This window comes from Antrostomus carolinensis, unplaced genomic scaffold (assembly GCF_000700745.2).
Source record: "Antrostomus carolinensis isolate BGI_N321 unplaced genomic scaffold, ASM70074v2 scaffold1017, whole genome shotgun sequence".
Lineage (NCBI taxonomy): Eukaryota > Metazoa > Chordata > Aves > Caprimulgiformes > Caprimulgidae > Antrostomus > Antrostomus carolinensis.
The window spans coordinates 11165-24193 of NW_010325093.1; the positions used below are offsets into that span (position 1 = coordinate 11165).

Consider the following 13029-nt stretch of genomic DNA (forward strand, 5'->3'; position numbering starts at 1 on the left):
AAGAAGTGAAGGCTGGAAACGGGGTAAAAGGAAAGAGGACTTGAGGATGCATCTGAATTCTGCCAGCAGAATGTCAAGAAGATGTATTTTCCCTGCCCTAGAGGGAGTAACTCACTACTTCCTACTAGAGAAGGTTTTATTAATCAGAAGTGCTGGTGTTATTGCTACTTATAAAATATACTTGAGAACCAGCCTTTTGCCTTTGCAGTTTTGTCTTTCACATTATGTAACAGACACTTTTTGAAAAAGGGCCCTAGGGCACCTTCTTGCAGTTTCTCTGCTCCTCCCAGGTTCTTACTTCCCACTCAAGGAGCTCAGTTGTTATATATTTCAAGTAGTACGGTTTGTGCAGCAAAAGTATTTCTCTGGTTCTCTCACAGATAAAACTATATATCTTCTAAATTAGGAGTGCAGTATGGGGTGGTTTTTTTTGTTGCTTTGGTTTGTTTGGGCTTTTTTTTTTTTAATGAGGAAGATCGCCTCAGGCAGTCCTGCCTTGGTCTTCTGAACACATTTTCTGTTAAGCAGTATGGCTTCACCCAGACACAGGTTGAAAACAGACAGCACAGCAAGGATATTAGCTGTGCAACGCTATGTTCTTCTTTTAACAAACATAACAGCAGCTAATGGCTTGTGTTTATTAATCTCTAAGCTGTTAGTGTGATATCCTGGCTGAGCAGGCTTAATGTTGATGTTTTTGCTATTAGCATTGCAGGAGAGAATGTTTGAAGGTGGTGTATTTTCCTTCATCTGTTAGTTTGTCTGTTAAGAGTAGTTCACTAAAGCCTTTACGTTTGATCTCTTGGGATGCCTGTGAAGGGAGAAGTGTGGAAAATTTCATAAAACAGCAAACACTGGTACAAAAATATACTTGACTGCAGTTTAAAGGTTATTATGTTGCTTAACTTGCTGCAAATTAAGACATCTGCTAAATTTTACAGGCTAAGACATGAAATGGAATGTGAATTTTCTGCCCTTAAATGGTCTTAACTTACAAGATGCTTCTTTTTCTTTTCCTGATAGAAATACCCTGTGTCAAGAATAACCTACTGCTGTCAAGGTGGTTACATTGCCATTCTGTGTGACTGGTAAGAATAAATGAAATAATAACTAAAATCATCACAGCTCCTGCAAAGGCAAGAGCAGCTTTCCCTTGCTCCCTAACTTTCCCCAAGCCTGAAATACTCGGTACTGTGAATCTCCCAGTGTCCCAGGCGTGCCCGCGGCCTCGCAGGGAGCCTCTGAGTCCTTGCTCTCCCTGGTCTGAGTGCAGAGGTGAGTGCGAGGGTTACCCAGCTGAGTTAAGCTTTGCAGAATTTGTGACACCTTTCCCTCCCAGGAGGAAACACAAGGCTGGGGTGCACAACGGCTCTGCTGGGTGCTCAGAATTTCTGTCTCCCTAAACTGCTGTGCCTGACCCGTGTATTTCGGGTCCCATTTTGCTCAGGGTGTTGTGGTGACAGAGCAGCCAAACCTGTGTTACTGTATTCTGCTCCTGTTAACAGGTTCAGTTTAAAACCACAGCATTGCTTCAGTTTAAAACTGTGAAGAGGCTGCGTTGACTTTCGGGTTCAAATGTATGTTTGTGTAAGGAGGGAGCACATGGGAGCTGAAGGGCCCAAGCACTGAGGAACTTTACAAGTCCAACAGGCAGGGGAATGTCTTGCAGGGATGGACAAGCCCTCTTCCTGTCTCTTTCCACAGCACTTTAAGCCTGCCAAGGAGGGCTTCTTCCTGACAAAAGCTTGCCAAGAGGAAAGGGAGAAATTCCCAGAGCTACATGTACAGTGAAATTGGCAATCTGTCCCCTCAGTGGACTTGCTCTTTGACAGAGCAAGGAGCCTTAGCTACTTCCAGTCACACCTTCTGCACAGGCGTCCAAACTGGCCCTGGAAGGGGAAGCTGTGTCAGCCGAGAGCTGTCCCCTTGTCACATAGCCCAGGGGCTGTGCTGTGCTCTGTGTCAGGCTTTTATTTCCAGCTCTGCAGCCCAACATCCCTGACCAGTGCTGTCATGTGGACCTGGTAGGCCACTCAGGAGGGGGCCAGGGTGTTGTGCCTGGCACACTGGGGGCCTGTCCAAGGGCAGTTAGGAAGCTCTGCACGTAGGCACTGTGACTGTTACAGGAGTGAGTGCTGATGGGAGAGGTGAAGATGAACCCAGTGTCAAGAGTCCTGTACTTTAGCCTTGTCAGTGTTTCCTGACCCTCCCCTCCCTGGCCTGTAACTCCTGTTTTGTTTTGACTGGTGCTCAGCTACCTATTTCTTCAAGTGAAGCCCTGTGGGCCAGTGTGCTGTGGTGCAACACTCCCTATATAAATTCCTAGTAATCCTTATGAAATTCCCTTTACTACCTTTCCTTTTAAAGAAAAGGCAGCCTTGACTGCTTTTTCTTTCATGTAGTGCTTGAAAAGTCATTTGGTGTGTTAGGTATTACAGTTTGTGCCTCAGATCATGTAAGGAAACTGCACTTGCAGCGCTAGGGTATTTTTTTGCAATTCCTAATGACTCTACTTTGGCTCTGTTTGGAACTAGAGTGGGTGTTTGTAGTTTGCTGTACAAGTGATGACTGTAGGTGGATTTGGTAATAATGGTAATTGAGTTTTTCCTCTCAAAAGTATTCCCACAGCCTACATCTTTCAGCTTGATGCCGTTGCCCTGCAGCTAGTTTACAGCCAGCAAATCTCTTTGAAACACAAAGTTTGGGACATTGCATTTGAGGAAACAGGAGATCTGTGGATTTTGCAGGAAGACAGTGAAGCTCCTCTTCAGTTGTACAGACCATGTGACGGACAGTGGAAGGTAGGTACTTCTGTTACGCTAACATCCTGAAAGTTTTGTGTTGTCTTGAGGCCATAACAAAAATGGAGTAAACTATGTGCTGTGAAAGCTAAATGGTGGATTTCTCTGTCTTGAGGCTGAGTAAAAGTCATGGACACGCATCTCATCCTACCTCTCTCACCTGTGTGTAACGCAAAGCTGCTGAGGGCTTGTTATGAATACCAGTCTCTCTGGTAGAGCCAACATCTGGCATAGCAGGATCAAGCAGAGTGGTTGTCAGCCATTGCACTCAGTACCTTAAATGATTGCCTGTGTTTCTGTGTGCTACACTTGATTATTTTTAAAAAACACAAAACAACAAAATCCCTTTGTGGTTTGCTCAGGAATGCTTTCCACACAGCCTTCCCTGTGCCTGCCTCTGAGGGATCCTTTGAGGGACAAGGCATTCTGGGACCATTAAGGGGATTTTTTTTCACTGAGAACAGGGATGTGCTATCAGGTTCTCTGTAATAGCCTATTAAACAACTGGGAACTCACTTGTTATCCTTGTAATTCCTCAGCTAATTATGGTATAGTTGTGAAGTGGTTTCAAATTAAACTTCTAAGTTTGAAACTTCTATGTATGTTCTTTGACCCCTACATGTTCCTTGTGACATTCCTTTTCCTCACAGATTAGTAAGGGGGAATCCAATTTTTCCTTTCCTTCAAGCTGCAGAGCTTCCCCAGCAGAACACGTGAACTCAGGCCAGGTTTCTGTAGCAGTCCTGGAAAAAAGGAGCCTGAAAGAGATCATGGAGGGCTTACACTCGCCCTCCTTTCACTGGACCTGTCTGAGAACTGTTACATTTTTTTAGTGTGCTGTGAAACATGAGATTGTTTATTATTCCCAAAATACCGTGCCGTGTTCCTTCTTTTCCTAGCCTGTAACTGATGACAGAGGATTACAGAAGATGTCAAAATATCTTCAAGACAACTGGACTGTGTTTGAAGGTGAGAAATTTGTCCTGAAGGCCCAGGAAATACAATTTTTACAGCTAAAGCATAAGATTTAGGAGCAAGATGAGAGTTCAGCTCAGTTCAGCTGGCTGTTGAAGTCACTTAATCTTTCAGTTCTCTTAGTTTCATGACTCCATCTGGTATGGAAGTTAGTGTAGATCATGAAGTGTGTTCAGGTTACTGTTATGCCAAAATAATCTAGGTATTTAGATCTGAGTTACAGCATTGTAACTGTAATTTTACATGGACACCTTATCACAGGGATGTATCTAAACACCCTATGACAGAGCTGCTGGAGTCTGTATTACTGTTGTGATATCAAATACTGTTGTTTGCTGTCTTGGCTCTTACCTGGGCATGAGGCTTGATCAGAAGTACAGTGGAGGTAGTAAGAATGGACTAGCCATGGGAGGAGCAGCTTTGCTGTAAAGATGGGCCATTTGGGTCCATCTTGACAAGGCAGATTCTGTGGAGCTTGGTGTGGCTGGAGGGTGTGACCCTGGATGGTATCATAGGGGATGAAACTGATTGGTATTGGGGTTGGTTCATTTTGTTCTTGATTTATGCCCCACCCCCAGTCTCTGGCAGAAAAATAATACATGGCTTACTAGTTCAGAAGCACCCTATGTTTCCAGTGTTTTTAGATTTAAAAACCACCCAACTTTATTTAGAAGCTGAAATTATGTCAGTGGTGGTTTCAGGGTGGAGAAGGGCATGTGCTAGTAGATGATTATGTATTGAGAGTTGATTAATTGAAATATCTCTTGAACTTTTCTGGAAGACTGCTAACCTTCTTCCTTAAAAGAGATGTTACAGTCCCCACCAGTCTCTTGGTCTATAAAGGTGATTAACCCACATAGATGGAAGAGTTGCAGGAATGTGTGTGTGAAGTCTAGTGTGAAATCTCCTTAATATCCAGTATTGGATGGTTTAGGGTGTAGCTGTCACTAAGTTGGTCATTAAGTTGTCATTAAGTTGGTACAATCTTTAAAATCTAAAGGGAAGTCACATACCCCTTTGGAAGGGGGAGCGTTTGCCTGTAGATGTCACAGGCTTGATAGTTACAGCCAGGCAGATAATTAGCAGTACAAGGTCTGTGTGAAAATGAGCAACTGGGAAGAAGTTCTGAGCATAATTAGCCAGCGTAGCAAATTACTGTGATACACGGTAGCCGGCTGCATCTGCAGCTGGGAAGGGAGGGCTGCTCAGATGTCAGGGTCTATTATTGTTAATTAGTAAGGGGAGGCTCACTTGATGAGCACTTATTTCAGTGCATAATTAGTGCCTGAAAAGGTAGTTACCCCTTTTAAAAAAGGGGATCATTATATTGTTTAAACTCAGTCTTAATGCCGGCATATTGTCCTCTTATACACTTGTTTCATCTGATTGCTGATTCTGTGTAGGCCAGTCTTGAAGTACACATAGAACACTTTGACATTCTGTTTTAACTGATCCCAGAAAAAGATAGAGCAAGATTTAGTGCCAGCTGATCAAGTGGAGAGTAGCATGGATATTCAGACTGACAGCATGCAATTACTCCCAGGGCCAAAGGCCAATAAATTGGTTACTGTGTGAGTGCAAGACCCTCAAAAGTAAAGGCATGCGCTTTGCTGAGTACCAGTGAGGGAAAGTTACTCTATTTGTGTACCAAGAAACAAAGGGATGCTGTATGTACATTAGTGTGGAGCAGCACACTAGCTTCAGGACCAAACCCTAGCAAATACTGGATTTCCTTGCATTTGCCTTTTAAGATCAAGAATTTTTTGAAAAGGGAAAAGGTAGGAGTACAAAGAGAATTAGAGGTAACTGGCTGTGTCAGGTACCACTCTGACAAGGAGGGTGTAGTGAGGTGGGTGTTGGTCTCTTCTCCCAAATAACAAGAGATAGGACAAGAGGGAACGGCCTTAAGTTGTGCCAGGGGAGGTTTAGGTTGGATATTAGGGAAAAGTTCTTCACTGAAAGGGTTGTCAAGTACTGGAACAGGCTGCCTAGGGAAGTGGTGGAGTCACCATCCCTGGAGGTATTCAAAGGACGTGTAGATGTGGTGCTTAGGGATGTGGTTTAGTAGTTTAGTGGTGAACTTGGCAATGCTAGGTTTACGGTTGGACTAGATGATCGTAATGGTCTTTTCCAACCAAACTGTTCTATGATTCTATTCTATGAAATTCTTAGAAATGTGGACCTAGCCAGCTAGTCTTGTTCTGTATTGTCTACAGAAACAATCTGATTTGGATAGTAGTTAGTTCCTTGTTAAACTCTTCTGAACTTAGGGTCTTTGAGATGATGTGATGAATATTATGCTGAATTCACAGAAGATGTAAAAGAACCATTGGGAGGAATATTTAGAAATATGTATGCACTGTAGGACATCACTGTTTGAAGTCTACTTCTTTGAGCTTCTTTTAAGTTAATACTCTAGGAGACAAGTCAGCTAAGCACAGTTAGGTAGCATATGCCTTTTGCAGTGCTTAGGTCTTGGAGAACGACTCCAGTGGGATGTCTAACAATAAGGTGTGACAGCAATCATTTTAAACAGAAGCCTTGAAGTCTGCAAGTGTCCAAAATGTAAGGACGGCCACGTGCTCTCTGCTTCAACGTCACACGCTTGCCTATGTATGAATTTTTTTTGTCTAAAACCAGAGGCTGCACTTGGCTGTGTGAACGCAGGACAGATGCTTACCAGCACAAATCCGGCTTACACAGCATAAGTGCCGATATTTAATAAAGTGGATGGGACCACAATAAATGAGTTGAAATGGCACTATCTAGAATTAGGGTACATGAAGTAATGGGTGAGACCACTGAGGGAATTAACACTTGTGCTATGTTCTTGCCTTGCCCAGTTGCAGGTTTTGTTGGTGCCGAGAGCCGCTACAGCAATCTCTACAAGGCTTCGTTTGATGACATGGCCGCCTTCCTGCAGAGGAAAGAGGAAAGGTTACAGCAGCAGAAGAAGAAAAAGCAAGGTGATTCGAATAGACAAACAAAAAAGGTGAAGACTGAAGAATCGTCACTATGACCCTCTTGTTAGCTTGTAACTTTTGCCTTGCTGAAAGGAACTGATCCAGCTGTGGACTCTCTTTACATGTAAAATGAATTACGGAAGAAGACTGGGTTAAACTTTTATTCAGGTTCAGGTTTTCTGGTAGCCTGATCCGACAACATCCTGCTCGCAGCAGATAATGTATTTACAATATTCCTGAGCTTCTAGCAGCATACAGGTGTTAGCAATTCAGTCCTAGTAATCTCTGATGCGTGATACATGAATATTGGAGATGGTATTTTCCTTGAAACAGGATTTTCTTTTTGCCTACTGTGTTCAGGCTTTCTTCTTCAGGTGGAAGCACACTGATTAAAGTTGATGCGATTTTTTGTTTGCTTGCTTCTTTTGGTTTGTTTTTAACTTTTTAAAAGGTCTGTTAGTTAATGTAACTACCTAGCTATGGGAAAGGGAATGTAGCAGAATTCTTGCTGTATATGAAAGGTTTTAGTTGAAACTTCACCATCACTGTTTTGACCCTTTACCTTCAGTTTATATGGTAGGGATTCTGTCTAGCTTCCAATCCATTACTTCTTACTTGTGGCATATTTCTGTAGGAAGAAGTGCAAAAATAGATTTTATACCTTGGAAAGTAAAAGTAAAATGTGTCAGTCAACTCTGTGTTATTGGAAGTTCCTTCTATTGCAATATGATCCTAGTGTGTCTGTGAGAATGATTTGAGAGGCCTGTGAGCAAAACTTGGAGTGCATTCTGCTTCTTTCAACAAGAACTCGTGTCATGTTGCAATCAGCCAAGAAATAACATTTTCTTGAACAGTTATCAGTAAGAGCCTTTTGGGATTACTTCTTGCTTCATCACAAGGCAGAAGATATGCATTCATCTGTCATCATGGACCTGCCGGAGCGGGTCCAGAGGAGGGCCACAAAAATGATCAGAGGGATGGAACACTCCTGTGAAGAAAGGCTGAGAGAGTTGGGGTTGTTCAGCCTGGGGAAGAGAAGGCTCTGGGGAGACCTTATTGCAGCCTTTCTGTATTTAAAGGGGGCTTAGAAGAAACATGGGGACAGACTTTTTAGCTGGGCCTATAGCAATAGAACAAGGGGAAATGTTTTTAAACTTAAAGAGAGGGTAGATTTAGACTAGATCTAAGGAAGAATTATTTTTTTTTTTACAATGAGGGTGGTGAAACACTGGCACAGGTTGCCTAGAGAGGTGGTAGATGTCCCATCTCTGGAAACATTCAAGGTCAGGTTGGATGGGGCTCTGAGCAACTTATTTAGTTGAAGATTACCCAGCTGACTGCAGAGGGGTTGGACTAGATGACCTTTAAAGGTCCCTTCCAACCCAAACTGTTCTATGATTGTATGGTCTACCAGATGGCATCATGTATATATGGAATATAATGTACTCCATAAACCCAGGTGTAGAAATCTGTACAATCCATTAAAAGTATTCAGAATTGGCTTATGAACCATGAGTAGGTCTCTTTATACAGCTGTCCTCTTTGGAGTGTCTGGACACTTGAAAATTTAGCACTCAGATTTTAGTTACACTGATGTGTTGTTCAGGTGTAACTCGTTTTGAGAACGTCGGGTATTCAGCAGTGAAGCAGTACTTGCTGCTTGAGTCTGATCAGAATTGCAGTCCTGTCGTTATTGTCTGTCCCAGGGGCCACGAGTCTTTCTCGTGCTGTAGGATGTCACATGGATTTTCATATTCCTTAAGTGCCTCCTTAAGGACAGAACATTGCACACATTAGTACAGAGCCAGTCCTTCCCCTCCAGGGTCTGATTTCTTTCAGTGATTAAATAATCTTTTGCCTTGGCAAAGGTCTCTTAGGACAAAAATTGTGAAGTGTCAAGAGTGGTATTGTTTGTCCTGGTTAAAAGCCTCAATTCTGTCAGGAGCTGCCTTGGCGTGAATAAAATCTGAGTAGTTTCTGCTACATGTACGGTTACATGACATGAATACAATGTTACATCCACAAAGATTATGGTCGTGTGCAGCAATTCAGCCCCCTCTGTCCAAATTCCACATGCCAGGGATCTGAAGTGTCTTGTTTGGGTAGCACCAAATCAATTTGAGTGCTCCTGGACTACGCTAGGTCTCGGAGAAAGGAGAAGTTGGTAGGTAGGTATGTTTGGGCTTGGTGAGTTTTACCCCCTCAGGTACAATAACCCTTTTATTAGAGAATCTGCTGAGATAAACAGACCTGACTTTACATACTGGAGCAAAGACTTTTGAGCTGATGTGTTTTTCTGTCTTCCAAGAGAGTGCCTGAAGCACCAAGCTGGCCTGGTGGAGTGGCTCGCTGGCTTTCATGGCAAAGAGCTGGCCTAGCTTGGGAGACCCAGCCCTAGGGAGGGGTTACTGCCTGAGCACCCTGAGTGCCTGAAGGCTCCTGTGCTCTGTGGAGTCCTTGCCACTTCCTAGAGGTTGGCTTGGGTAGTTGCTTGATTTGTACTGACGACTGGTGAGGATCAGGTTCTTGTACGTGCGCTGCCCTCTGCTCTAGGAAGGTGGCATCTGTGTTTAGCTACGCTGTGTTAGATGTAATTATTTCTGCCGTGCATCATTGTGTTTGTGTCCATACTTGTCATATATAGGGAGCAACTGCTTTCCTTTCCATTTCCCTAGGCTGGGAATATGGGGTAAAAGGCTTAAACTTAGAGGTCAAATGCAGACGTGAGGCCCAGCTGCTTGGTTTGCTGACAATTTGTAGCCTTCCCTTCTCCAGTGGAAAATGTTGAATGTCAGTAGTGGAGCCCAACACCAAGTAGGTGTATTTCCTGGTATTTTGCCTACATGTCACATTGAATAGAAGCTAGGATTAGGAAAACCTGTAACTTCAGTCTTCTGAAGGACAGTTGCACATGTGAGATTAAACCATTTGTATCGGGAGCGGTAAATACGTCAATACAGCACTAGTGATGTAGCGATGCATGTTTTTCTTGGTCCTCAAGAAAGGATGAGAAATTGCTATCTGAAGTGCTTGATATGGGTAGGAATGGTGACTTGGGAGACTGAGATACCTGCTGTATAATGGTGGCTGTTAAAACTTGGTAGGTCTTATATTGATTTAATTTAAGACTGGGCTCTAGGGAAAGCAGCTGGGGAAGCAATTAAGGAAGCTCCAGCCCCAGCGTGTGGCTTTGTGATTGTTCAGGTGAGGAGACTGGTCGTGCACAGATTCAGTAGTATGATCTTAACAAAAACAGGCCAGTACTGTCACTACTTGTGAACTAGACAGGAGAGGTGGAAAAAGCTCCAGCATTTTTGCTGGCTGTTGGTGAAGAAATGATTCTTTACTCAGCATAAAGCCTGCTGATACATGTAGCAAACTGGAAAATGTTTGAACGAATTTGAATCTGTAGCAGGAGCCTGTATTGGATCATTTCTGCATGTCAGAAGGTAATCTGAAGTGGTGGCATGAGCCAGAGGCAGGTCTCTTTTTGTGTGTCATCCAACCATTATTTTAGCCAAGTCATCTGAGATAATGAGGGCTGGTCCCCAAAATTGCTGCTGACGCTCTTATCTGAGCATGGAAGAGTTGCAGGGATGCTGGCGTCTGAGAGCTTGTGGGGCTTTCCTGCAGGAGCTGACAGGGCAGGTCACCTGTTCTCTGTGACACTCCTGCTCACCACAGGGGTTTCTACTCAACCCTACCTTTTCTTTGATATTGAGTGTTACGAGTCCATGTGTATAAACAAAACCATTTATTCAAAGAGGAGGAAAATGTTTTGAGGATGACACTGGTAACTGCTTTCAGTGGGTTGGCTGTAGATCCTATATGAGGTTTCAGCATGAACATTGGTATTGTTACACTTCTAAAGGATAAGAGACTGCTGTGGTGGTAATTCCTATCCCTGGGGGATATTTTTCCTCAGCTGTTTTCTCAGCACAGGATAGACCTCGGCAGTAATCTTCACTGGCTGTGTAGTGCTCTTGTGATCCTCACTCTGCCTGCTGTCCTGGAAGAAACCCAAAATTTCATCCAGTGCTTGAGCTCATGACAGATCGTGGTGTGTGGGAGTGATGTGGTATCTGGCAGACCTTTTTGCTCTTTTTACTGCAAATTTTCCTTTCCTATTTCATTTCATGTTTCCTTTTCTGCACGCAACAGTTTAATTTGTGAGGCTGTGCATGTCTGTGGACTGCTTTGAAGGTGTCTGTGAAAAGTGATCAGAGGAAGGAAACTTACTGGAAGGTCTAAACCCACTGAGTTGTGCCTACACCTTGAACACAAAATGGTTAGACACCCGCAAATCATTAAAAAGGAGTGAATACCAGTGCTAAGAGTGACACAACACTCCTCTCCCTGGTATTTGAACTATTTATTTCTAGTGGTTAAACCTGATGTTACTTACTTGTGTTTGTTTTCTGAACTTGAACCGAAGTATGTATGTGTGCCTAGCAAAAAAGGGATGGGTCAGCTAGGGTGTAGTTTTATAGCAGGACTGGGAAACCTCAAACGGTTGTGAGGGATATTTGTAGGCCATGTAAGTACACCCCACAGTGTGCTAGACTTTTTTGTGGTGATTGTGGAACTCCCCTGTTTCTCTTCTGAGCACCGACAATCCAAGGAGCCTTTAAAAATTCAGGTAAGGGAAAAGTTGAAGCAATACTGAGTTCCTTTTCCTTAGCATTTTAAACCAAAACATATGCTTCCTACTCCCATTGCTGGGATTTCACTGAAACCTCTTCAGCAACACGTTGTTGAAGAGAGTGACCTTTTATCTGTCCTAGCAGGAAGGAATCCTAATCAAATGCAGCCCAGCAGCATGCTTTAGAACAGTCCTTACATTTTAAACAAAACTTTGAAAGCATATTTACTTTATAAACAAAAATATCTGTAAACAAAAATGTTCCTTTCTTCTTAAAAAAAAAATAAAAAAATTCCCAATACAATACAGTTGCTCTACCTTCAGGCTAATGCTGCCAGTTTTGATACACACCAAAGCCTGCTTCAGCTTTCTTTGCTCTTTGCTGAAATATTTTGGATGAAGTGCTTTGATCTGAAAAGGAAAAGCCCTACGGGCTTAACTCTACTGGTTGTCCCTGCTGCCATCAGTCCTGGTGCTGTGGTATGAATGAGGCCAAGATGACTCAGCTGAGTGTAGAAGTTCGCAAATGAGAAAAAACAGGCTGGACATGATCTGTCAATAGCTGTAGATGCAGAGGCTGGGATGGCTAGAGATTAAAATATTAAAATTGAAATATCAATACCAATTAAAATATCGATCTCAGCATTCCATCTTTGCAGGTTTTTAGGCGTGTAGCTTGATTAACTGCCTGTTCAGCTGTGTTGTAACCCACCAGGGTTTTGTGCTTTTAAATAAGAACTGTGTGGTTATATTTTCTCATCAGCATGTTGTCAATGTGGCAGCATCTCATACAAATTCTAGTTAGTTTTCTGCAATGCTGGGTGGTTTGGATTTCTGCATTGATTTTTCTCCTTTATAATTGCAGTATTTCACAGTATTTTTTCCTATTTCCTGGTCTATACAAGAATTCATATTATCTATGTACCATTTAGATTTACCTGAAATAAGAATTCATCATCATCATATCTAAGGCCAGCAGTATTCAGCAAATAAACCAGCCACTAGAAAGTGAAGGCTTCTTATCTTAAAGGAAATAATAATTGTAATAATTAGTCACAGTCTTAAGATTCGCATGTACTGCATTTTGGGAATACTTTACCAAGAAATTCTGTTTTTTAAGCAAGGCAGAACTGATTTGTGTCAGGCAACTTCTAGGAAGAACAATAAAAATCAACCAGGAGTTCTGAGTTTTCCAGAAATTTCTTAAAGGAGTTTCTTTAGAGAGAAGAATAGTTTCTACCTGCGTGTTTTAATACAAAGATATAGGAACTTTTGTCATTATGTTGTAGGACTGAGTTTTCAGCCTTTTCCCACTCTTGCCACTGCCTTCATTAAAAAACAAAAAAACCCTCCCAAAACCAAAAAGTAGAAACAGAAAAAAAAACCTAAAAAAACAACAAACCCCCAGCCAAATTAGGACAGAAGACTTCCAAGAGATTTCAAATTGCTTGTCAAAAATATTCATAAAATCAGTCTCTCTCCATTCTCCACACACCATGGTACAGCCAGGAGGAGGTTTTAGCCATCTCTTTTTTTTTGTTGTTGTCGTTTTGTTTTGGTTTTTTAACCCAGCAAAACCACAGTAAAAACAAATAAAAAGAGAAAAATCCTCCTGACTTAACAAGGCCAAATGCAAGGTCCTGCACCT

General features: G+C 42.5%; 1 protein-coding gene across 1 annotated transcript in view; it reads left to right on the forward strand.

Moving 5' to 3' along the window:
* WDR4 (WDR4 tRNA N7-guanosine methyltransferase non-catalytic subunit) overlaps window positions 1-6795 on the forward strand; it is a gene marked incomplete at its 5' end in the record, with an annotated part of 16743 nt that extends 9948 nt beyond the window's left edge. Inside the window, 4 exons of the mRNA XM_010171085.1 lie at window positions 1024-1088; window positions 2618-2801; window positions 3701-3770; window positions 6626-6795. Coding sequence (XP_010169387.1) covers window positions 1024-1088; window positions 2618-2801; window positions 3701-3770; window positions 6626-6795 — 489 coding nt within the window. The remainder of the gene's footprint in view (window positions 1-1023; window positions 1089-2617; window positions 2802-3700; window positions 3771-6625) is intronic.
* Window positions 6796-13029: the final 6234 nt, after the last annotated feature.